This window comes from Pteropus medius, unplaced genomic scaffold, assembly GCF_902729225.1.
Source record: "Pteropus medius unplaced genomic scaffold, Ma_sr-lr_union100, whole genome shotgun sequence".
Lineage (NCBI taxonomy): Eukaryota > Metazoa > Chordata > Mammalia > Chiroptera > Pteropodidae > Pteropus > Pteropus medius.
Window position 1 is genome coordinate 18,857,058 of NW_024355205.1, and position 25,530 is coordinate 18,882,587.

At 34.3% G+C, this 25,530-nt stretch overlaps 1 protein-coding gene across 17 annotated transcripts in view; it reads right to left on the minus strand.

Annotated features, from left to right (window-relative positions):
* The window catches only part of MBNL1 (muscleblind like splicing regulator 1), a 190,148-nt gene that overhangs the window by 14,390 nt on the left and 150,228 nt on the right, over positions 1-25,530 (minus strand). For 11 of the 17 annotated variants that reach the window (XM_039857368.1, XM_039857366.1, XM_039857376.1 and 8 more), the window contains 5 exons: positions 23,402-23,572; positions 14,035-14,235; positions 3,794-4,051; positions 2,584-2,637; positions 1,542-1,695 (listed from right to left, as the gene is read on the minus strand). In XM_039857368.1, the coding sequence (XP_039713302.1) occupies positions 1,542-1,695; positions 2,584-2,637; positions 3,794-4,051; positions 14,035-14,235; positions 23,402-23,572 (838 nt within the window). The remainder of the gene's footprint in view (positions 1-1,541; positions 1,696-2,583; positions 2,638-3,793; positions 4,052-14,034; positions 14,236-23,401; positions 23,573-25,530) is intronic. The other 6 variants (XM_039857379.1, XM_039857374.1, XM_039857378.1 and 3 more) reach the window with 2 other exon arrangements.

Here is a 25,530-nt window from a genome sequence, read left to right on the forward strand (position 1 = left end):
TAATGTAAATGTTTTATTCAATGAAATGCACTGCCAAAATAATTTTTAATTTCTTCAAAAAGATTATGGTAGTTATCTGTAATTCCTTGAAACTCTGTCTAGTGATCTGACTATATAGAAAAATTGATGGATTATTGGCTGTAGACACCATAGACTTAGGGGCAAGGCAAGTTTTGTAAGAGCAAAAAGATTAATTTCTGGAAATCTCTGGAAAATTATGTATGTTGAGAAAAATGTTTTAATATCATAAAATATAAACATGACTTTTAATTATGAATGCAAAAAATACCCTATAGATGATTTCATTTTAATTCAAAAATGACAAGCTGCAATTTGATAGATACTATTTTATGAATACAAATATCATTTTACCCATGGTGCCTAAGATATCAGCTATTTCAATTAATGGAATATTCTAGTTCACAAAATGCTACTACATATTCTAGATATGAATGACCAGTTTCCAAAGATGCACTGTATACAAAGTTATGCTTAGCAGTACAAACTAATGTGAATGTAATTTATTTTTTCTTCATTATTCAAAACTAAATGATCACATTCCCTCACGGAATTAGGAGCCTAACACGCTGTCGATACTGTCAATATACTAATTGGTTTGGGTCTTTGGCAGACATACCCAGTCAAAAATTTATTCATTGAAGTAATAAAATTATTTTATTAAATAAATCTCAGAAGCCATGGTAAGTTTTAAAGGAAACGTTAAGAGGTAAAGAGGAAAATAGGATTAGTTTCTGGTTAGTTGACTTTCAGATTATAAGGATTTTAATATGTATTTCATGAAGTAAATGAAGAGTGAATTAAAATAAATTTCCAGGTAATTAAATAACTGATTAGTTTATGCTTTAACATGTTTGTACCCTTGTGGCTAGTTCTAGGGCATGTTTATGTGACTAGGTTGAAATCAAATGAAACCACAAATGCATAACTCAATAATAAATATAAACTTCACTGGACATTTAGGGCTATTTCAATATTAGCTTAGGAGCAATAATGATTTTAATCAATGCACTGAGTGGTACCCATAAGGGCACTTTTTAAGAGCTCTAGAACAGAGGCTCAGTTTTTTATTTTCCACCTTGAAAACAAAAAGGTTGAAAAATAAAAATAAAAACTGAAGATGTCATTTCACATCATTCAAATTAACTCTATGGAATTATGAAGGCAAAAGGGTCTTACAGCAGGAAAGTGTCATAAAGTAGCTCGACAGACATATAACAGTGTTGAGGAAAGAAAATAAAAAGACGAGAACTCTATTTTGATTCTAAATTATACAAACAAAAAAAATGTATAAAACATCACTGATTTTAATCCATGTTTCATTAAGCTAAAATTCTTAGTTTTTGAGGAAAATCATATGAGATACCTTAGATAAGTTTCCATTGTTGACCACCTTACCTTCCTTCCTCCTTATTTATGACTAACAACAAACTGGGGGGGCGTAGCTGGTTTATCTGCTCTACCAGTAGTAGGACTCTATGTGGATCGCCAGGTTCATTTATTAGCAAACGCAAACCTCTTACCTGGTGGGAGAAACGCTGTATGCTGTTGTAACTGCATGTTGGCTAGAGCCTGTTGGTATTGGAAAATACCAGTGTTAAAGACTGCGGTGGCACCGTTGGTTTTTTCAAGAGCAGGCCTCTTTGGTAATGGGGGAAGTACAGCTTGAGGAATTCCCTGTTTAGTGAACGAGTATAAAAAACAAATACCAGTAAAAAGAGAAAAAGAAAAAAGAAAAATCAGTTGAAGGCTAAAATTGTTAGGAAGCATGAGCAAGCAAGCAGCAGAGCACTTAACTACCCGTTGGGGAAAATCTAATAAACAAACAAATTTTTAAAACAAAGGCAAGATAAAAGCTTTAAAGGAAGCATTATTTTTGTCCAAAAAAACCCAAAAAACAAAAACAAAAACAAAAACAAAAAACCCACTAGTACAAGAGCATGTTACAATGGGTTAAAGTGTTTTAAGTCCCATAATGCTTCAGGCTTTCTCGGAGAAGCCACTGATTTGGGAAAAGAAGAAAAGCTGCACTGTGAGCTCCATGAGGATCGACAAGTATAAGCAATGTTAATAGTTAATTGTACAGAGTGATTGAAACAGGTAAAATAAAAACGAATCCCACTCTGTTCCTCCCCCAGATCTACCTAGACATGCAAATGTCCCAGAACATGCAAGTTTTTTTTCTTAAACACTGAACTATAAATATTAAAAAAGTAAATAATTCTATCACTAAAGCCATGCTAACCAAATAGGTACATAAATATACAGTCAAAAATACATTTTTCATGTCTTTAAAGTATCTCATTAGAACGTTCTACAATGCAGTTAAACTGAATGTGGGCTGCTGGGCTTTTAGAATCGTTCATTGTATGATATCTGTCCAGGTACTTATAGTCTTTCCACTAATTCTGTCAGGAAACCACACTCAGTTTTTCATTGTACTTTACAACTTTACAACCAAAAAAAGGAATAAATATATTTTAAAATTGATTTAAAAAAAAAAAAAAAAAACTTGTATCTACAACAAAGCTACATGCCAAGCTAAAAGGTGAAAGGTCATAGTACCAGGTCAAAGGTTGCCTCGAGGGGTCGCTTCAGTGATTTGACAGCCGACTGAGTCTTAATTAGCAGGCAGCGAGCACATGATGGCAATGGGCCAGTGGGGTTCAAGCGCATTAACATAAACAGCAAGCAGAGGTGCATCATGGGGGCAGCAGTGCATTTTTGGGTAGGTGAGAAAAAACAAATAAAAAAACAAATCATCGGAATGCCATATACAACGAATAACAAGACTAAGCATGCACAATAAAGGCACTACTGAGTTGTTATTGGGAGGATAACTCCTCTTTGTAGTTAATTACAAACGAGATACTCTAACAGAAAAAAAAGAGTGAAAGGAAGAGAGGAGAGTCAGCCTTCTGTATTTTTGCTCAAGTATCCATAAACAAACACAGAAAAGACCTCTCTCATGATTATTGTACTGTGCTATGAAATACCAGTGTTTTTTAAAGAATATTTTAATGATTAAGTCATATTTATATAAAAAAGGACAACATTAAAACAGCTAAGCAAAGAACAAAGAATGGACTCATTAAAATCAGCTACTAGATCACATTAAAATTTACCTTTAGACTATAGTTTAGCATCTATTCTAAATGTTCCAATTTCTAACTCCTTGAATATTGAGATCTTTCTCCTTTCTAGATAATGGCATAGTCAAGCTTCTCTTGTTTTACAATTATATTTATGCCATAATATTATTTAAGACAATCTAGATAGCATACTGTTTAAAATCTTGTTTTAATTCTAAAAACAATTTTGTTGAAGCAATTCTCCTAAATAGTTTCAGATTATGTTACTGTTAAAAGCAAGATATATGTAGAGAAGAGCCTTGATGTGCAAAAGAGCACACCGAAGGAAAACAAGGGCTGATTAGATGACACACAGAAATAAAAGGACCGAAAATGGCAATGTCGTTAAATTGAAAAGGAGACAGGTGTCCTTTAAAAAGCAGAAATTTCAGAATTCCTACATCCAGAATAAGACAGAATATTAAGAGTTAGGCCAAAGGTAGAAGCAATCTGAACCATTTGAGGAGTTACCCTCACTTCTGTGAATGGTAACTTCATTATGTATTGTCTGGGATACCTGAACAAACATATCTTCAGCAAAAAAAAAAAAAAAAAGTTAATAAATGAAGAGCTTGTAGTCAGAAATACTTGTTCACTTTGCTTTTTTGACTGCTAACAAGGAGAAAGCTGATGTCTCTACTCACCATGGCAGCTGCAGTGGCTGCAGCCTGTGCTGCTGCAGCCTGGTTGACCTGGTATTGGGCAGCCTTGATCTTGGCTTGCAGATGTGCGGGAGGATGAAAGTATTTGCACTTTTCCCGAGAGCATCTCCCTTTGATGTAATCCATACACACGGTGACTGTGTTGTCATTGGTGTCAATCATTGTGCTGTCAGCAGGATGAGCGAACCGACAATCGTTTTCTCCTCTGTTGCAATTGCCACGCTGGTACTCTCGACACACCTATAAGGTCATTAAGTGCATGGGGTCAGTCAACATGGACAAGTAGGAGCCTTCTGAAGATTTTCACTTAAAGGGCAAGATTGGAAACAAAGCATGACATATTTTGAAAATTTCCTACTTCAGTTTATAAATTATAACTCCACTTCAGTGAAAAGTTCATGAGCAAGAAAATGCATTTGTGATATTAATTATGGTAAAACAGCTAATCTGAAACTGTGTTGACATATTTATTAATTACCAAGGGAAAAACGGCAACTTTACAGTGAAGAAATCTGGCAGATACCATTTTAACCTAGCAATCAAAGTCATCATCACCAGTATAAGACATAATGACATCGTGTACCTATTTTTATGATGCACTGGAAAAAAGGGCACATCGCTTTAGTTGTATTATTCCTGAGAATGTGTAACTTGAATTTAATCATGAGGAAACATCAGACAAACTGAAATGTAAGGATGTTTTGCAAAAGAACTGATCAGTAGTACCCTTCCAAAGTGTCAAGGTCACAGAAGACAAACTGAGGCACCATCACAGACCCGACGACTCTGCTGTCAAAGCAAGAAAGTTGATAAGACAAATGGTGAAATTTGAGTAAGCTCTGTAGGTTGGTTAACAGCAGTATATCAATGCTAATTTTCTGGTTTTATAAATGACTATGGTTACGTGAAATGTTAATATTTAGGTAAGCTGGGTAAGGAATAGGTAGGAACTCTTGGTTCTATTTTTGCAACTTTGTGCTAATCTGAAGTTATTTCTAAGTGAAGGTGTGAAAAGTATAATTTGATAGCTTTTTAATAAAATGCTTTCAGGAGCTTTTTTTTTTTTTTTTAAATCATTAGAGATTTACTTGGGAAAAGATTCACTATTGTTATTTTCTACTTGTTTTATATCTATTAATTTTGTCATGGAGACCATGGGAGAAAAGGTGAAAATAGATTATTTCACATTCATCTGATCAATTTTGACTCTTACTCTTAAAGTTTGTCATGGTCCTGCTCATATCAGATTTTCAGAACTGTTTTCATTTGTGATAGTTTGACCTTTTTACCACAAGAGGGCCATCTAAAACATGGAATGGCCTTTTAATATTTTCATGTTCCTACTTCAGACTTCAAAGAAACGGCTTTTATTTTTCACGTAGCTTTTCACAAACTGAGCAAATAAAGATCCCGAGCACTTTATTTTGGAGTTCAGCGAGAAAGAGAAAGGGGAATCCTGCTATTTAAAAAGCAATGGTTTTCTTGGATTTGTGTACATAAAATGATCACATTTTAATGGTGTTTTCTCTATTATATTCACATCCTATTACTAAAAGTGCCTCCTTTAAGAAGGACTGTATAATTTTGTAGCATGCTCTCTCTTAAAAGAATATTACAAATGACATCTTGCACTACTTGGAAACCTCAGACTAGCTACAGTTTTGTAATTTACAGACATACCAATGGCCAACTCCATTCGTCATCTCATTCACTTTAATTTAAAAAAAATTATTGAATAACTACTATGTGCAGTTGCTCTGAGAAAGATGAAGAATACAAAAATGAGTGAGGAAATTACAAATGACCTTATTTTTTCCATTGCATTTATCTTCTTGAACAAAAGAAAACAAGGATAACCAAAAATCAAAAATGATTAAGCTGCCATCCAGAAATATTGTCCTCTACTCTGGCTGAATACCAGAATCAGCTGAGGAACGTTCTAAACCACAAATCTCTAGTCCCTAACAAACCCTTATACATCAGGTTCATCAACATAGACAGAAAAACAGATACACTTAAATAAAATTAAAAACTTTTCATGTATGTATATGAAATTTATGCTATATATATACTACAACAAACAAAAAGGCTCCTTTTCTATTTAAGTAAATCTGTCAATGCAGCCTCGTCCTATAGGAAATTATATGCCATCTCGCACTACTGCTGTTAGCTCTTCAGTAATCTGTGCTTTCTCGAATACTCTTACAAAGAAACTGGCAGCAGGTGAACTAACACTCTATTTTTCAATTTATCTTACTCTTTGCCACACTGACAGGAACTATCTAAAGGGAGTCTATTTGTAGGGTCTTTAATAACTATTAAAATCAAAGATTTGCTGTTTTCCAAAACCAATTATGCCAGTGCTGGTGCCAGAAATTTGAGCATCATTCCCCACAAAAAATAACTTGAGTGTTGGGCTGGTTTTGACTTTTTATTTCTTCTCTATTTTAACATTCTTTTTATTTTCAGCGATGTGAACTTAAATTCAGGTTATATAAAAATGGTCATTCTAAGATATCTTTTCATGCCTCTCCATTTGCTTTAGGCATGCATGTGCAGTTTGTGTAGCTTTATTTATTTATTGTATAGGCTTATTTACTGTATATGGTAAATATGCAGTATTGTTTGTTTATTGTAATGGTTTATTACAATTTCATACTCTTTACTGTCTTGTGGGATATATTTAGGAAGAAGTCTAAAAATATTTAAGCAGATAACTGACAATTAACTTAGCATTTGTTCTAAAGCTAGCCTTTTGTGAGGTTCAAAGAATTTAGTCAACTGCTTTTATATTAAGGTACACATTTTTGATTGTTTCTTTTCTTTGTTTCTTCCTTTCTTTCTTTTTTCTTTTTCTTTCTTTCCTTTTTTTTTCTTTTTTTTTTTGCAGCTTAAGGTTTCTTCTAACGTGAGAAATGGAAAAGAAGTACACTGAAAATAGCTTTTCTCCCACTATCCTTGTCTTTGAAAAAACTAAAGAAGAAATAGAAAATCTCTTGTGAAAATTTATACTGGTGAGAGCTACAGGCCAGAGGGGCTGGAGAAGTTTGCAAGCACTGTATGTCTGAATTGCTGGTACCTACCTGAACAGAAGAAACTTCCCAAAGCTTTTAAAACACATTTTTCTCTAAAAAAAATCATCATCTGTAAAACAGGATCTATCCCTTCCAATCTATTTTGATTACTGAATATGAGTTTGGCCTGGTTTCTCCAATCAACGAGAAAACTTTAGACTATGCTGATCCCCAAAAGAAATCTCTTAGATGTAGTATTATATTAGCAAATTATAACTGACAAATGAAATGTCAACAAATTTGATTTTATAATTTAAATCAGGATAAGAAATTGTACAATTTACCACACAGAGAATTTGGAACACTGAAGGTAAAATTAAATCTGAAAATCCTAACAATATTATGTTTTTTTTTTTTTCTAGTCTCATCCAGTCTTCTGCATGAACACATATTTCAAATAGTTATAGTGTAGCTACTACTTGGTGACCTGTTTTTGTTCAACAGTGTAGCATCAGCACTTTATATTTTATTTAGTGTCCAGAGTGATCATTTTTGATGGCTGCATCAAATTCCATCAAATAAACGTATATGCTAGAGGTAACTCTTTCAGAGAACATCGAGATCATTTCCAATATTCCCAAATACCAAAAATATTGCAAAGAATATATTCATGATTATTGGAATTTTCTGATCATTTTCTAAGCATAAACGCACAGAAATGGCATTAGTGATCAAAAAATATAAGTACTTTTTATAGCCTGATAAGTGGTTTTCAAATCTATTCTTAGAATAATTCTATCCCTTTAGCTAAACATATGTTTCAATCAAGAAAAATGTCTGAGTCTTTTACTCTCTAAGTATTAAAGCAGGATTTGTTATGTAAATTAGGTAAGTTTTATATACTTTCATAAAAAATGGATAAGAGGTTGCTTTTAGAGTAAAAACCATTATTTCAATGAAGATATTCACTGAAATACTTAAGTACTACATTCCATTTCCACAAAAATATCTATGGAATAAAATATAATCAAAAGAAAAAAATAATCAAAAAAAGTCCCAAAGAAATGTGAATTAATTATATATAAAGCGTCTTTTATTAACTACATAGCAGTGATACAGCAGAAAGAGGACAGAATTCAGAATCAGAAACTGTGCATTCTAGTTCTTAACACTTAGCCAACTATGGAGTCATAACTACTGAACAAGAAAACGTATAGTCAGTGTAAAACTCACCATACACATCTGGTTAAACTAGACAGTTGTCTTATTTGAGCTCCAATTTTTTATAAACATCACAAGCATATTTCAAACTGGTCAAAATAATAATAGGTTTTATAAGTAGTATTAAATTCGGCAATGCTCTGTAAGTTAAGGCATTGGAATTCTAGGAAAGTTAATGTCAATGTTTGAACTTATTCCAAACTGGACAGCCATTTTCATGCTCTTTAAGGAGACCTCTCTTTAAGTACTATGCTTTGAGCTCACCATATTTAACTTAGTCATCTTTAAAGAACGGCATCCAAAAGCAGGAATGGAGAGCTAATTATAACAGGACACAAGGACTCAGTTTATTTTAATATTTTGGGAAGTCAAATTAAACCTGATGACCAATATTTAGGAACTTATTCAAAGACATAGGCATATCTGTTGTTCGACAATAAGTATCATGCATTTTATTTCCTAGTAAGCTTGAGCTAACACAACTCTTTAAAAAAGTAATACTGGATAATCAATGATTCCATCAAAGTATCCATAGCATTACTAGTCATGAGTATACAATGTAAGGCAAAGAAGTTATATGTATTTTCAATTCAAAAGGATTAAAATCTCCATATTTTAAAATTCAGGTGACGGGGAAATGATCTTAGTTAATTGACTGTACAATTAAATTTCCAAGATAAATGTGTAGTGACATGATATTTAGTTTCAGTCCATTATCTAATAATTGTACAAATTTGGTCTATCTGAACCTCATTTTTCCTCTTTAAAAAAAATGAAGAAAAACACACCTATTTCAGTTATCTCAGAGAATTTCTGTTAAGATCAGATGGGAGTTTTCTTCAAAATCTAAAAGGTAGAATACATCCTTTCCATCAAGCCAGAGAACATAAGCATATTTCTACAGAAGATATACCTAAGAATTTGTCACTTGACAGCATGTGATTTAAAAAATCAAAAATGTATAGAAATGACCAATTAAAGAAAATTTCCCCTTCAATCAATTGCCAGGTTTTCATTTATTCATTACTATGAATGAATGTGCAAACCAACAGGACAAGAAAATACAAACAACTATGAAAGAAGCTCATCAATATGCCAAAATGCTCAAATCTATGGTTACTACTATTACTCTTTCTAAATAATTGCAAAGATAGGGAAATTTTAGCTTTAATTTGAATGAAGACATTACTGAAAGAATTGCAAAAATGAGTGGCCACGCCAAGATTAGCCATTACCTTATTTAAAAAATTTTACAACTGTTAGTCATCTCCAAAACAAAACTCAAACTACTCACAGTATTAATGACTGACAGAGACATAGTACATTAGATGTTTTAAATGGGGGCATGATTACAATTTAAAGAAGTATTCTAAAACCTTATTATAGATTTTTAAGAATATGTTTAATCTATATAAACCTGTGCGCACAAAACTTAAGATTTCTTGGTAATTGTCTAGATACTTTAATTTTCTAATTAAAGTATCATACAAACAGTACCCAAATATCCTCTGCATAAATACAATATTAAAATAATCCTACCAATAAGCCTTTCTTATATTAAAAGCATCTGCTTTTCTAATCTTTTTTTAATTGAATGTCTTTTATAGTTAATAGATCATGCCAAATCCATTAAACTCTTATAGAAATCCCAATCTAGGCATGCCTTTCACTGTGACTCTAACCGTCATTTAACTTTACATGCTCTTTTTTGTTTAGTCAACAGGTATCATATTTTTAGTCATATAAAAAATATAAGTCACTAGACTCTTCTGTATCAATATGTAGTACAAGCATCCAGTATCCAGTAGCCTGAATTAGAAACTCATGTCATGATTACTTCAACAGAATAAAACTTTCAGCACAAAAATAATTTATTTTAAAACAAAACAAAACAAAACAAAAAACTCTGAGGATATCAGAAGCCAAATGGATTGTCTACCTTTCCTGGAATACTTTCCATGTTTTTCTCATATAGACTATTGATAGAAAAATGATACTGTTAACCATATAGCAATCTTTTATCTTCATCAGCATCTAAAATATGTGGCCATTGGTTTGCTTACTGTTTGACTAATACTATTATGTGATAGAGGTTACCTTAATAATCATCACTGTTTATCTAAAATATTTTATTGTTATTCACTGTATTCTCAGCAAACTTAACAAAATGTAGGATGGTAAATGAATTGGAGAAGACAAATTTTTAATTCAGTCACAAATAACTACACCAGGTAAATGAGGAAAAGCTGAGACTTAAGAGATGCTGGCATTCTCTGGCGGAAGTGCTTGCACTTAAAATCGCCTGGCAGACCTGAGACAGGCTTCTGAGCCCCACTGAAGATCTACTGATTCAGTCTTTGCAGATGAGGCCCTGAATTTAACAACCATCCCAATGATTCTAATCATATTAAAGCTTGAAAACCATTGCTCTAGGACAAGGGGCATGAACACAATGCCATATTTTATAGCTGGAATGCTCAAAAATGTAAACATGTTCCCAAAGGAGAATGTTAACAAATGCTAAACATTTCTGTGATTAACTGATAAACTGGTTGAACGTCTGACTGACTCACTTATTCATTCATTTAACAAATTATTGGGCATCATTCATGAACTCGGCACTATTCTGATGTGGACTTTTTCATGTTATTGATAAAACAGCAGTTAAGAGATTTCAAATATATTCCTCACAATACTTTTTACTTAAAGATGTTCAATAGTTGTTCATTGGATACTGCTGAATAAATGAAAAAATGAATGCATTCATGGATCATTTTTGCACCATAAAAGATTATTGTCTTTCTTGACAATAAGTCAAAGAATTGTTTCCTTCATTACTAACTCTTCAAAATGAAGCAAAGATATGACTAAAAAATTCAATCCTTTTTAGTACCTAAAGATTTTAATGATATTTAAAAATAATCATTAAAAATAAACTGCTGCTTGGAAATTACAGAAAAGCATCCCAACGTCACAAAATGGAATTTTAAAAGCTACTGTGACCCAAATTTAAGACATTTGCTCCTCATTTGAGAAAACCATGAAAACTGAATTTTACAGTATAAGAAGTATGTGGCTACAAAGTATTTTAAAAAATATCCAACAAAAAATGGATAATATACATATTCATATAAAGCTAATGTGTGTGTTTTACATATATGCATACTTTTTAAAATAAACTTTTCAGAAGCTTGCGACATTAAAAGCAACAAAAAGACCTAAGTGTCCCTAGAATTTTCTAACTGGAAGTGATCTTAGAGATTATCTGGTATAATCCCCTAATTTCATATATGGAATATGAAGCTCAGAGAATATGAGAAACTTGACCCAAGCTTACTCACCTAATTAACAATATCACTAAGCACTAATCCATGGATTTCCATTTTCCAATTTAACATTTTTTGTAGTATCACACTGAGTGCTGTAAATACACATCAGTCCTTGCAAGCAATTATATAAGAACCACAAGGTTGATAATTTATGATATTAAATTTTTTTTACTGTCTAACAAGTTATAACAAAAAGAGAGAAAGAAGTGGCAAGAAAAATTGGCCAACATTTTAACCAATTTAAAATTTTTTCACCTGAAAAGGAACTCAATATTAAAAAACTTAGAGTTCCATGAAGAAAAAATGGAGTACAAAATAGAGTATAGAATTAAACCCTAGATAAAGAAACATGTGGCCAATTAGTAAATAAGGGTGTGTACTTATTGCCATGTCTTTTAGACTCCGGTCTGCAGTGCAATTAGCGTGAGAGGAAATAACTGAAGATAGGAGTGTCTAAAATCACAAGTGCCGTGCGGGAAGACATGCCCTTTAGCTTCACACTGCAATATCCTAACAGATTGTAACTGTGACTTTGGATCAGATCCAGTTAACAAGAATGAGATAGGAAGCTGCCCTACCATGAGGCATTCAGATAAGTGGAATTCAGGTTAAAAGGAAATGTCAGTCAATGCAGCAGCAGCCATTTGTTGTGACTGCAGCACATAAGACAGACAAAATACACGAAGTAGCTCCTCATAAAAAAAAAAATAAATAAAGCCCAACAACAAATCTTCACTTTAATTAAACACGATACAAAATATAACCAATTCCAGACTATCTAAAACTCTGGGAGGGTTAGTTTAGAAAGTTCTGACCACACAGCTCAGCCTTTTTAAGAGATTCTTTTCGAGAGATTTAAATAGAGATTTTCTCAGCTATTTGAATATCATCTCCTATTAATAATTAATTCACTAACGTTCATCTCAGACTGCCTATTTGGTTCTCATTAATCAATCAACAATTATGTATTAGGAATCCAAGGTTTGCTTCAGAAAGGTTGAGGGTGGAGGGAGGCCATTCACATGTTGAGCATCTGATAATTTTTAAATATTTAAAATTACTTAAATTTCCTCCTAATTTATCTTCAAACAGCATTAGTTAGTTAATGAACAAGAATTGCCATGACAAACCACCCACACGTCAGGGTGTATCTCTCTAGCACACAGCAGAGTCCTTGGTCCATAGAGGCCATGCAACTAGGTCTCAGTGTCCTTCCTGAGTTCTACTTATGGTGATCTCTTAATTAGTAGCTTTTTCCAAAATGTTTAATAAAAGGTAAGAAATAAGCCTAAAACAAATAAAATTTAAAGAAAACACAGAAGCCAAAATTTGCTGCTTCCTCTTTGTACTGTCAGCTGTATGAGGATGGGAGAATAATAATACAGTGTTTAAAAATAGGGTTGAGTTCATACTCCACTGGAACAGCCTACCTTTGTGGCTTTGAATAAATTATGTCACATCCTTTTGCCTCTAAATTTATTGCCCTGTAAAATGGAATTAATGACAGCATCTTCCACATAAGATTGTTTTGAGGATTAAATGTGTGGTATATGTGAAGGACTGACTTTGTACTTGGTAGATAGTAAATATCCAATAAATACCAACTATTGTTATGACCATTAAAAAAGTGGTAGCAGTTATAACTATGCTAGAATCTGAGCTCTTCTGGAATGCATGCAATGACACTTACTAAACAAGAAATTGGTGCTTATTAAATAAATTCCTGCTAAACTGATAAATTATTAGTGTCAATTATGTTCAGACAGCAGCCTTATTTTGCCACTTCTCAGTAATTAATACATGCAAATCTTCTCGGCACTAAGTATTGCCTCATCCTGAGCAGGAAAAAGAGGAAAAGGTCATTTTGTTCTTTAGTTGGTTTTAGAGCTTCAATATACTGTAATGTTGCCATTTTCCCCTCCATCTATAGTTTACCGAATCCGTTCATTTACAGTCATACTGAAACTCTGAAATAGAACTTCGATGTAAGATTTTTATCTTTAATTTCTTTTCCAAGTCACAATACCAAAGTACACACATCTGATCATCCCTGACTCTAGGACTTAGAGCATCGCACAATTTCTAATTTAAAAATGTTTATAAGAGCACACTTCATAAACAAAGCAGCCTTGCTATTCTAACCAAAATATGATGAAGCTTACGAGGCAACTTGTGGTAATAAATTTTAAAATGCTTTATATATACAGTAACTAAATAACATCTTTATGAGTTATCAGGGGATTGATAACAATTTGTTCTTAATAGCAACAACTAGAACAACAACAATGAACACTTAGGAAGCATTTGTTGGATACCAGACAGGTACCAGACATTCTTCCAGATCTTTGAGGTAAGTGTCATTATCTCCCTTTTAAAGATGAGGAAACTGAGGCACAACAAGTACAAAGTAACAGGCAGTCTGATCCCAGAGTCCAAGTTCTTATCCACTATTCCACAAGTGGATGCTGTGGCTTTTATGAACATTACATTAGTCAAATATAACATACCTATATTCTAGTAAAATGCTCCAAACACTGAACAACATCTCTGTCTTGGATTTTTAAAAAAACTTTTATAGGCAGAGGAGAAATAAACAAAGAAATAGGACACTTCGCACATTAGAATGGAGCACACAAAGAAACCACCTGATCATTCCTACCTCGAGTCTGTCTGTCCGCATCAACTTCTGCGCGGCAGCCGCAGCAGCTGCAGGTACAGGGACTCCGGGATTCCCTGTAACCAACATTGGTGCAGTCGGCAAGATCTCTGCTGGAACCAGGCTAGGGGAAACAGGTCCCAGGTAGGGATTAAAGGCTGCTGATGCATTGGTGGCTAAGCTTGGTGCAACTGAAAACATTGGCTGAAAAATAAAGGAAAAAGCAAAATTTAATATGCAGGTCTTGGCTCAAAGTTGATATCCTACTGCATATATTCCATCCATCCATCCATCCTCTATTTTTCTTTCCTTCCCTCCCTGGCTTCCTCCATTTAATTCTGGGTTTAATTACTCTCATTCAGGATAAGCGTGTTTCTTAAAGAAGCATTTACCAAATGAATGTTTTTCTAAAATGTAATAGGTAACATACCATTAAACTTTCCACTGGAATTTTGATGCGTGGTGTCTATAATACAATTTCTTTGTGAACAACAGATTAACTATTCAATACAGAAACTTCTTGTGGTTACCTAATCTCCATCTTTATCCTGATTTAATCCTAGAAACTTGCCTAAGAAATACATTTTATAATTGCTACGTCAGATGTACTTGAGAGACCTGTTTACAACTGTTAACATGTTGCCAGCGTCCTATTATCTGGAATAAATAAAGCAGAACTCTCAGTGGATAACTGAGTTTCACAGTCAATGCAAACTGTGAATAATCCCATGGGATATGTGAAAGGTGATGATGACACCATTCCTTTTGAGCTATAAAGTGTTTGGTATATTCACTTGTTGCAGGTTTTTCTGGGGAAATTATAAATGTTTTGCCCACCCTTGTGAGTCATTTATAACAGCAGATTCACCTTATTAGGGAGAAATCATCTGAAATGTGAAGTCTGAAACAGAACATTCTTGACGAAATGCTACAGGACTGTTCAAGGGACTACATATGATAGCACTGAAGAAAATGCTACGAGATAAAAATTCTGCCAGAAAGGCTTTCATGGATAGATGAGACTAGTTTCTATTTGTTATAAAAATATGCATATCAAGAAATATATCTGTTCTTGATAGAATTAAATAATTGACCTGAAATCTACTTCAATAATTTGCTTTTCCAGTTTAAAAAGTATAAGCTAGCACAACCATTTTTCATCTTATAGATAATTTATTTTGAACTTCCTAATTTAACACAGTTTCAGTTCTTGAAGTTTAATGCTTTGTGTAATAATATCTGCCCCCAGAACACACAAAAATAATGAACAAAATAGATCTGTTCTTTAAGGTAACCTGCAGCAGTTTATTTTCTTTACCCTGTGGTAATAGAATCATAGAAAAAATTTTTTTGAATTAAAAGGACATTAGAATGTAGCTAATTCTTCCCTCTGATAGGAATAAGAGTTAGATGATATAGTATTAAAGAGAACTTTGGAGTAAAGTTTTATGCAATTAAGATGTATACTAGAAAAGTAATTCTTATAGCTCAAATTAAAAAAAATAAAATACTCTTTTTTTCTAGTCTGGCCCTGACTTATCCTATATTTGTAAGAGTAAAATGGATTTCAGGTATTCCTTTCTTCTTAGGGCTGTGGTTCTCAACCATGGGTGATTTTCTCTAACTGGGGACATCTGGCAATGTCTAAAGGCATTTCTGGTTGTCACAGCTGGGGGGCGCTATTGCATCTACTAGGTAGAGTCTAAGGATGTTGCTAAGTGTCCTATACCACATGAGACAACAAAGATTTATCCAGCCCCAAAAGTCAGTAGAGCTGAGGTTGAAAACCACTCTCCTAGGGATGCACTCTTCTCTTGACCTCACTGTTTTAGGACAAAATCTTTGCAGCTGGCATATATATTCTTATTAAGAAGACCGTGAAAAATAGAATATTTAATACATAATTTGATTCACTTAGGAGAAGAAACAATACACCACAGAGTCCACTGATATTTTCAAGTTAAAATAATTATGCCTCCAAACGTGCTGGTTTAAATGCCATGTTTAGCTGCTCTGTCAGGTCGATGGCTCTTGCCTGATGAAGTGGCCTAAGGTGATATCTCTCACCCCCAGGAGCATCCCTGCCCAAAGCAGCTATCCAATGACAAGAGGAACCTGTCATCCAAGCATTCCAGAAGTTAGCAATCCATAACATGTCAGAAACTGGGGCTCAGGGCAATCTCTGCTCACCAACAGGTACTTGAATAGCATCTGATTTTATGCTGCTCCTCTGTCTACCGGCTGCCAGAAGTAGGTAAAGCTTAACACTGTTACGGACTCTCGTATACAATATGTAGAATTTCAGCCAGACCAGTAGTCTATTTTTTCTATTAGATATTTAAGAATTACAGGAACTTCAGCATATAGACTAGAAGACTAGTTTAAAACACAAAGAACACAGGCCAAGCAATATCATTCCTGCTTGTATTCTATTGCTATGAATTAACAGGTATTTCCAGATAGTGCATTTTTAATATATACTTCAGAAAGTTATTGAGATGTTTATGTCACTGTACACAATCTTCTATAATTATTTAGAAGCAGAGGTCAAGCTGACAAACATTTCGAGGGAAGAAAATTGTTTGTATTTTAAGAAAATAAGACTGGTGACCAATAAAATTCAGCTTTGTTAAATCTCATTGAATAAAATAAATGCACACTCTACAATACATATAATACAGCAATTGCATATTACAGAAAAAAGAATGCTTTTATTAGATAAAAATATGGATCTTATTAACTGGCAATGATTTTCTAGTCGGCTTGTAGTTCTATAGTTGTCACGTGAATTGATTTTCGAACTTAATTTAGCAGAGCAAATTTAAATCTGAAGAAATTTAGGGCACTGTCCCCAAGTAAAATCTATAGTAGTTTTTAAAAATCTGAAACATCAACTATTCAGCAAGCATTATCTCAAATTGTTCCCTCTCCAGATAAGTAGGGCTATTTGCTAAACAGGCAGAGAATCAATAATAATAGCTCTATGCTTTGAAACTTCATTCCAAAAGCTGTCCCAAAAAAAGCATAATATTCCTTCATTTCTTTTGAGTTTTTGTAAATTTGTTACATCCCTTTTCCAAACAGCACCTAGTTGGAGGTAGTGCACTGCTGGCCCCATCAGAGGAACCCTAATCGGATTAATAAAGCACTTGAACTTCTGCACTGTCAAGTCTCCATTCCGAAGCCATCCTGTAGAGGGTTCAGCAGAATCACAAGGACGGATATTAACGCAACAGTTTCGTCAAGTAGCATCCTATTTTCTCTGAAGTATCCACAGGATAATGTATAACTACATAATTGGTGCATTTGATACCGACTACATCCTTGTAATAATGATTTACAGATATCTTGGTTCCCGGAAGGCATAAGGAAGGTTAGCTCATTGTCTTTTGCCAGTGAATACCCGCACCAGAGAAAAAACAAATTGCAAGCTTACTAATGCTGGTGCTTTTATAGGCTAATCATTTGTTTGTTTTAAATGAGACGTTCTGATTCCATTAAGGTAATCAGGCTTTATTATAAATGAAAATGTTATTCAATTTCACATTATGACCCTAGTTAAATGTATGTGAACATGATTATTAGCATAATCCCTCTATTTTTTGTGTGCCAGGCACTGTGCTAAGTGCTTTACCTATGTTATTGCATTTAATCTTCATAACAGTAGAGTATAAACTTCAGGGGGCAAACGAAAGCAAAAACTCCATTGCTTTTGTTTTAAAAGGGGGTTGGGGGAACATCTGTTTAGTACACTGCTAAATCCCCAGAATGTAGAATGATGCCTAGCACACAGCAGGCACTCAATAAATATACACTGAATATGTAAGTGTTTGAGTGAGTGAATGAATGAATGAATGAATGTGTGAATGAATTACAGCCTTGTCGGTGGCTAGTATTAGTCTTGTTTTGCAGATAAAGAAAAAGGCTCACAGAGATTATGCACCCATAGTCACAAATGGGTGATAGAAGACCTAGGATGTGGACACAGGTGTGTCTGGCTCCAGGTGGTTCTGAAACCAGTGGTTCTCAGTGCTGGCTTGTCTACTAGAGCCACCTAGAAAACTTTAAACCCCAAATACCCTGCTGTTCTGCTCTCATCTCAATCTCTGGGGAGGGTGGGCAGTAGTATTTTTTGAAAGCTCCTGGAGGATTCCAATTCCATACACTTTAAAACCTTCTATTTAAAAACAGAAATAGGCTCAGTTTTCTGATTCTACATGAAGTCTCTAAGGAGACGTGTTCCCTTATGGCTCTCCTCTTTTGCACATGGCTTTCCCTCCACATTGAAGGCTGCTCCAGCCCAGCCCACCCGTTTACTTCCTAATCACGCTTCAAGAATCAGGACTCTTCCTGTTGAAGTCTCTCCTGATCCAACTATAAACAGGCCCTCTGTTCTCCAAGAACTCCTCATCACTCAAATTCAGTGTTGAAGACCACGTGTGTTTCCTTGACCATCTCTTCTACTGGAAGTAGACAGCAGCTCTCAGAGGGCAGTCTTGTGCACTGTTTTGTTTGTTTTGTATATATCCTGCAATTGACATCTACATGTGTTTAACAAATATATTAATGGATTTGCTGTTTTTCTCTGCCACAGACTCTAGCAAATGCATTAAATATTTTCTAGAAATAGTTATCTAAACATTAAAAAAACAGATTTAATGTTATTTCCTCCCTTTACCTCAAATTTAATCATTAATTCCTCCAGTATACTTGTTTTAAAAGTTTAATTTCTTTTATTTTTATTTTGTAATTTTTGATACAGAATTTTCTAAGTTACCATGTTACCATACTGTAATGTTGCAAATATCATAGGGGCCCTAATTTATTTTAAAACACTATGTGATAGTGTTTGTTTTGCAAAGAATGTTGGCAATTTTTAATAGTGGAGGGAGTAAATGCAATAAATAATACATAATTGGTATCTTTTGGGATTTACAGAATACATGTCAGATTTGTCTAGATTTTACGTGTGTGTGTGTGTGTGTGTGTGTGTGTGTGTTTATGAAGGTCAAACCTGTAAATGGTAAAAACTAAAGTTTTTTTTTTAAATTAATAGCACAATCAAGGTGTATGAAACCAGGTTTCTGGGTAGGCACAACCCTGTACAAGAGTTCTAAATAGTTTCTGTAAACAATTATTTTGAATATAAACATAGAGCCAAAAGCTAATGGAGTTATCAACAAATTCACATTATGATGTATTTTTTTTCTACAAATGTAACATGACTGAATAAAAGAAATGTTTTAAACTGTTTCTAGACGGACTTGCTGACTGGGCAAATCAAATAAACATTTGCTTCATTCTTAATTTCACTTTGTCCTTTAATTCAGTTTCCTGAAGTAATAAACATTTAAATAAAAAAGACTCACTTCTAGCCCTCCAAGTAGAAAAGAATCCACAAATATGGGCCCCTAAGATTCAGGGCCCATCACAAGCGGCTCAGGTAAGTGCAGGCTCCTTGATTGAAACAGGCAGTAAAAGGGCAAGATGGATAAAATGTGATTCAAGGTGACTGACATGGAAACACTTTACCAGAAACGCTTTGGGATGAAGTGGCCTTATCTCAACCACGAGTTGGATAAACTGGAAAGTAAAGCACTAAAAAACAATTTAAGAATTCTAGGTGTTCCTGGAAGTGTGACAAATGATGACTTCAAAGCTTTCAGCATCTAACTGCCAACAACGCTTGGAACACGAAGCGACAGCAAAGGCCAAGGTGACAGGAGCAGTGAAGAAGCTCTCAAAACTTCAGCTGAATCCAATAATCTGAATTTCTCTATCCCTAGACTACTTCAAATGCATGAAATGCATAAGGAATTCGACAGGAGTGATGCACCTCGAGGGAGCTATGTGTACCTTGACGGCAGCTGCCAACAGAAATTATGGATGGCCAAGGCTAACCTTCAGGAGCACAGGGAAAGGCACACGAGGCCACTAGCTCAGATACAGCTCTTCACAACCACTGCTTACGCAGAGCTCTTCGAGGGCAGGGACAAGAGTGTGAAATTGATGGAATTTCTGAAAGACATCTTTCAGGGATGGACCAAAAGAAATATAATAGATGTCTCCAAGTCATGAGCCACAAGTGCAATCTATCTTTGGTTAGGTTGTTTAGTAATTTCTCCTTAGATTATCATTGCATCAGATACTGTAAGGCAAAGTAAAAATAATTTTTGTACAGTAGCACTTAGAAAAAAAAAGGTGTGTTTTTTTTTTTTTTTTTTTAAATTTGGATAATTAAATACTACAGGTCTTCCATTTATCTTCAAGTTATGTGGCTAGTCAGGATCAGGGCCAGCGACATTACTAAACTCTGAACCTTCGAGTCTTCGCCTACTTTAAAAGATGGTACGAAGATTTATAATACAAAAAGTACTGCGTTCAGTAATTGCCCGTAGTATTGTATTTGCCTCAAAAAATTAAATCTTCTTTCTGATTCCTGGCTTGGTGCATTTGATTACAACCTAATAAAGCCCATAAAAACAGGAAACTCTCCTACAAATCCCTGCATTCCCCAAGTCATCCCGGTGTCACGTTCCAAAAATCTTAAATTTATAGACAAAGTCTCTCAAAATTTGTGAGAAAATGAGAATCTAAACTGAGTGGCATGACAGCTATTTCCTGGTCCCAACAGGGCTGTCATCAAGCCCCTGGCAGCCTTGGCTAATAGTCTGCAAAAATGCATCCAGCTCTAGCCCCATTTCATGCTGCAGTCTCTATAATTGGCCTTGTGCTCTGGTTCCTGGTTCTTCTGGCCCCTGGGGAACGTGAAATACCATGAACTTCTGCCTGCTTTTCTCGTGTTCAGGAAACTCCTTCCTTCATTCGTTCTTTCGATTATCAAGCAATTTTTGATCTCTGCTACATGCTAGGCACAATCTTAGACGCTTTCGAATCTGGTTAGACCTTGCTATCCCCTTGCCCTCTTTGTGTTCCTCTAGCTATGGTTTGGGGGCCAAATTGGTTGCCCTTAGTAGACAAAGATGCTTCCCCTGTGTGACTACAAGCCCTATCACTGCTCAGATACTAATGTTACTCCTGATATTATGGACCTACTCACAGTATTATCTCCTTTGATATCCCTACTTCCTGGGTTAGATCCAAGTTTATGCATGTTTTCAAATACTATCATCTGTACTAGTGGCCACCCTCTTTGAGTGGCAAGCCTTTTCCATATTAGTCACCTGGCTGCTTCGAGCCCTGTTTTCTTCCCAGCGGTAGAGTTCCAGTAGGCAGCTGGTTATGACTGTCTCACTTATTTCTGAATCTCCATATCATTATCCTCATCAAAACAGGGCTGACTACAAAAAAAGACTGAAAAGTCTCAGGGTTTTGAAAGCAAATTTCCTGGATTAAAGCCTTCTCTACAGTCATTAAACCCCCAAATGCTTTAAAATTGAAAAATTAAAATGACTTCTATACTTATTACAAAAACGTCACTCTGCGTAGAGTATATTTTCAGATGATGATCTCACAACGCCTCTAACAATAGGGTAATTCCACATTCAAATCTAGTCATATCAGGGAAAATTAACATAAAACCTGACTGTGTTTACAACTAATGAAAACTAATGCTTTGTCTAAGCTGAGAATTTCCCAACAAAAACACCAGAAAATGTGGTGATTTTTCTAACGGTTTCAGAAATCTGTGATTTAGTAATTTCATAAATAACACGTATTTGTTACTAGTATTTCAAAGCCATGAGCACTAAATGCTGTTTATAGTTTGTCCCAGGATTAGGCATGTGACGCCCCTGGAAATGGCCTTGAGAGTAAAACTCAAGGACTAATTCAGTAGAGAAACTCAGTGCCATGGCCAGTGCTGTTCTCTGCGGTCTGGGAATCACACTTACCGATCTCAAAGGTGCTGTCGGTCACTGAGGGGGCAGAACATGTTTTAAATGTTTAAGTGGAACAAAAGTATCTCACAACAAGGCGAGATCTTCTATCAACTAAAGTAATAGCTACCCCAAGGATTTATCAGATCTTTGAAACTGTATGTGAGGGCCAAGTGTAAAAGAGAATTCTTATCCCATATTTTATGCTAAGAGGATGATTACAACTAAACTTTTTTTTTAACCAAATGGAAGTCTTCATGCTATCCCAATACAAATGTGAAATTAGCAGACATCATAAAAATAAATTTAAGATATCATATATTAAACTGAGCCCCTAATAATGAAAATATATATATATATATGTGTATATATATATACACATATATATATATATATATCAGATTAAAACAGAGACAGAATTACAATATTCTCTCACCTCAACTGTATAGTATTGATAATTGGTATCACTGTCGATGTGATACGGAGATCCCTCCCACCTCGAAATGCAATCCCCCCCTCTTTTTTGGAATGATTGGTGCATTAAGTTCTAAGAGAGAATAACAATTACATTGAGTTCAGGTGTTAAAATGTATTAGGAAAAAAGATTAGTTACCACACATGCTACAGTTAGCATATAAGAAAAATGTTGATCTTCACATTTCCATGACACCAGAATATTGCATATAAGTTAGTGACATAAATTACTGACAGATAAATTCTTATCATTGCAAACTTCGACATGCATTTAAGTAAAGAATTACCATAACACAATTAACATCAGAACACTTTTAATAACCTAAAATGATGATATTCATCTCATATACCTCACTCCCCCCAAATCCAAATAAATAAGAAATGTGCTCAGACTCAAAAGTTATCCACAGACCCCACTCAGTAAACATTAAACCTCTGTGACCACCTACAGCTTATAAAATTTAGCTCTTTTCTTAAAAGCCCTTGGAGTTCCTGCCTCTCCAGGTCATCTCTCTTCTGATGAAGACTTCCAAATCTATGACACTGATTCACCACTGTCAGAATTTGCCTAGCATCTGTCACCACAAAATAATTTCGATTTATGTTTAAAAAAAAAAATAACAAAGGCTCCTTTTCAAGAAAGAAAACTATACAAATTCTCTTCAACGAGAGAGAGAAAAGGAAAAAATTTTCTCATAATTAAAGATGGCATATGCCCATTTTTATGATTACTATAGTAATAGCCTGAAAATGCTCACCGACTATATTAATGAGTTTGGTGACCATTAAAGAAAAATTTTAATACTTCAAAGTCATAGGATTTAATTTGAAGAAAAATTTAGAAGAAAAACATGCTATAATGTAAATTTTTACATGATTTACCCAGAAGATGAGTATACAGTATGAAAACTGTTTCAGGGTCTGACTGATAATTTTGCTAGAAAGTGCTAGGCAACGGATACTGTTACCTATGTTCACTGGATGTAGTGCAACCATCGCTTTAACACTGAAACTGAGCACTTGCAGCTACGAACTTAACAAATGAGGAACATGCTCACCACGGGTTGCAATGGGGCACCGGGCATCATGGCATTGGCTAGCTGCATTTGCTGGGCCAACATGGCCATGTTCTTCTGCTGAATCAAGTTATTGCGTCCATTTATCTCCAATTGTGTTTTTAAGTGTGGGGGTGGATGAAGATATTTGCAGTTCTCTCTGGAGCAACGACCCTGAAAAACAAAAGTGGAAAATATCACCTTTTTTAAAAAAGAATAAAATCAGCACATATTAAAACAATAATAATACAAACCTACCAATTGAATCTATTACCATGAGTTTAACACACAACATATTGTCCATATCGTTTTATAATACATTTAGAATAAGTAATCAATTCATCTAAATGCATTGAAAAATTGAGGTATTATGATATTAGACAATGTTTTAAAGCTTAAAGAAGCTATTTTATTCTAGTATTAGCACTATTATATCAGGATCCAAGTTTAAAAATCTACAAACTGCCAGCGTAACATTAAAACATAGAATCTTAAATAAAGTATATCAGGCTCCTTCCATAATATCTTCTGTTTAACTTTAATGAACCCAAAAGAATCATTAAGTTTTACCATCTGTTTTTGACTTGTATTGAGTTCTAAGGAAATGAACTCAGAAGACTCAAGGCACATTGTATCTTTAGCAAAATACATTTACGAGTAGCTCATAACAAAGTTAAAATGACTACTAAGCTTTAAAAGCCCATGTATTAAGAAATTTACAGATGGAAAGAAAATGTCCCCATGTTCCCACTGTATACAAAGATTAGTAAATATAATGAAACACTGGTGAAAAAATGTAGCCTTTAACCTTTCCAAGATAAATGTAGTCTCCATTGCCCAATCACTATAAAACAATAATTAAGAGACATTTGCCCATTAAATATTTTATAATGTAAAATAGAGAAACAAAATAAGTTACTATAAAATAAGAAATGTGAAACTATCTTCTTTTTAGGATAATTCTTTTCATCAAAAATATATAATAAAGTCTGTAATATGCAATATTATGTGAGGGACTGTACCCATGTTATTTCAATATATTGTCAAATCATATCGATAGTAACAGGTCTTGTCAATTATTGCTTTCGTGACTTCTTTCACCAATAATCTAATTAGAATTGTTTGTAAAGGTAAAAGATGTACTTCATGGCACCAATCACCTTCTTGAGCTTTCTTTGATTTTTCTAAGAAAAATCTATTTCTCATAATTTGATCTTATACTGTAAATTGACACAGAAAACTGATGCTGTTTGTGATAAAATCTATCACAATTCTAACTTGAATGATCAACTTCTAGTTTGTTTTTAAGAATAAGTCTCCATACAGGGCTAATATTACAGGATACTGCCTGTTACTTTAACAAGCTTTATGTAATAAAGCATTACTAATAATACTTTAAATGAGGAGGCAGTAGAGGACAGCAATTGATAGCAAAGACCTTACAAAGTCTTGAGACCTGGAATAGAGGCCTAGCTCTTTCACCCATCAACTGCATGAATCGCATAAAAAAACTAAACTCTTTATGCCTCAGGCTTTTTATCCATTTCTAGATTACTATCTAACCTACACCACAGGTTTATTATGGAGATTAAAGAAGATAGCATCTATGTCATGCCCTTAGCACTGCATGGCCCTCGGTGAGCAAGGTAAAAAAAGGTCAGGAGCTGCTATTATCACTGTCTCCAACAAAACTGTATGCCCAACAAAAGAAAAACAAAATATTGGCATAAAGGTAATTTTTATAATATCTCTTAGGTATGGTTATTGATATGTTTCCATATAAAGTAAGACAAAGAATAAGGACTTCATTCTAGCGCCTCCCTTAACACAAACCACCCGGTCTCTCCTATGAACACAGCCCAGAATGAGATAATGAAAGAGAGAATTCACATGCGCTATCATACACCCCGAGTCGGTGCCTCTCAAAACTGTTAACATAAGCTCAGACCTTTGGTTTTTGTTTTATATTTACTATATCTACTCAAGAAAAATGCCATTCGTCTACATTTCTTACATATGCAACCCTTCTGTGCCCAGCTTGATTCGACTGTATTGGAGCCTCACTTTCAAAGACCTACGCTTCTAAGAATCAACTGAAGATATTTTTGAAAAGGTATACAGACTACAAAGCC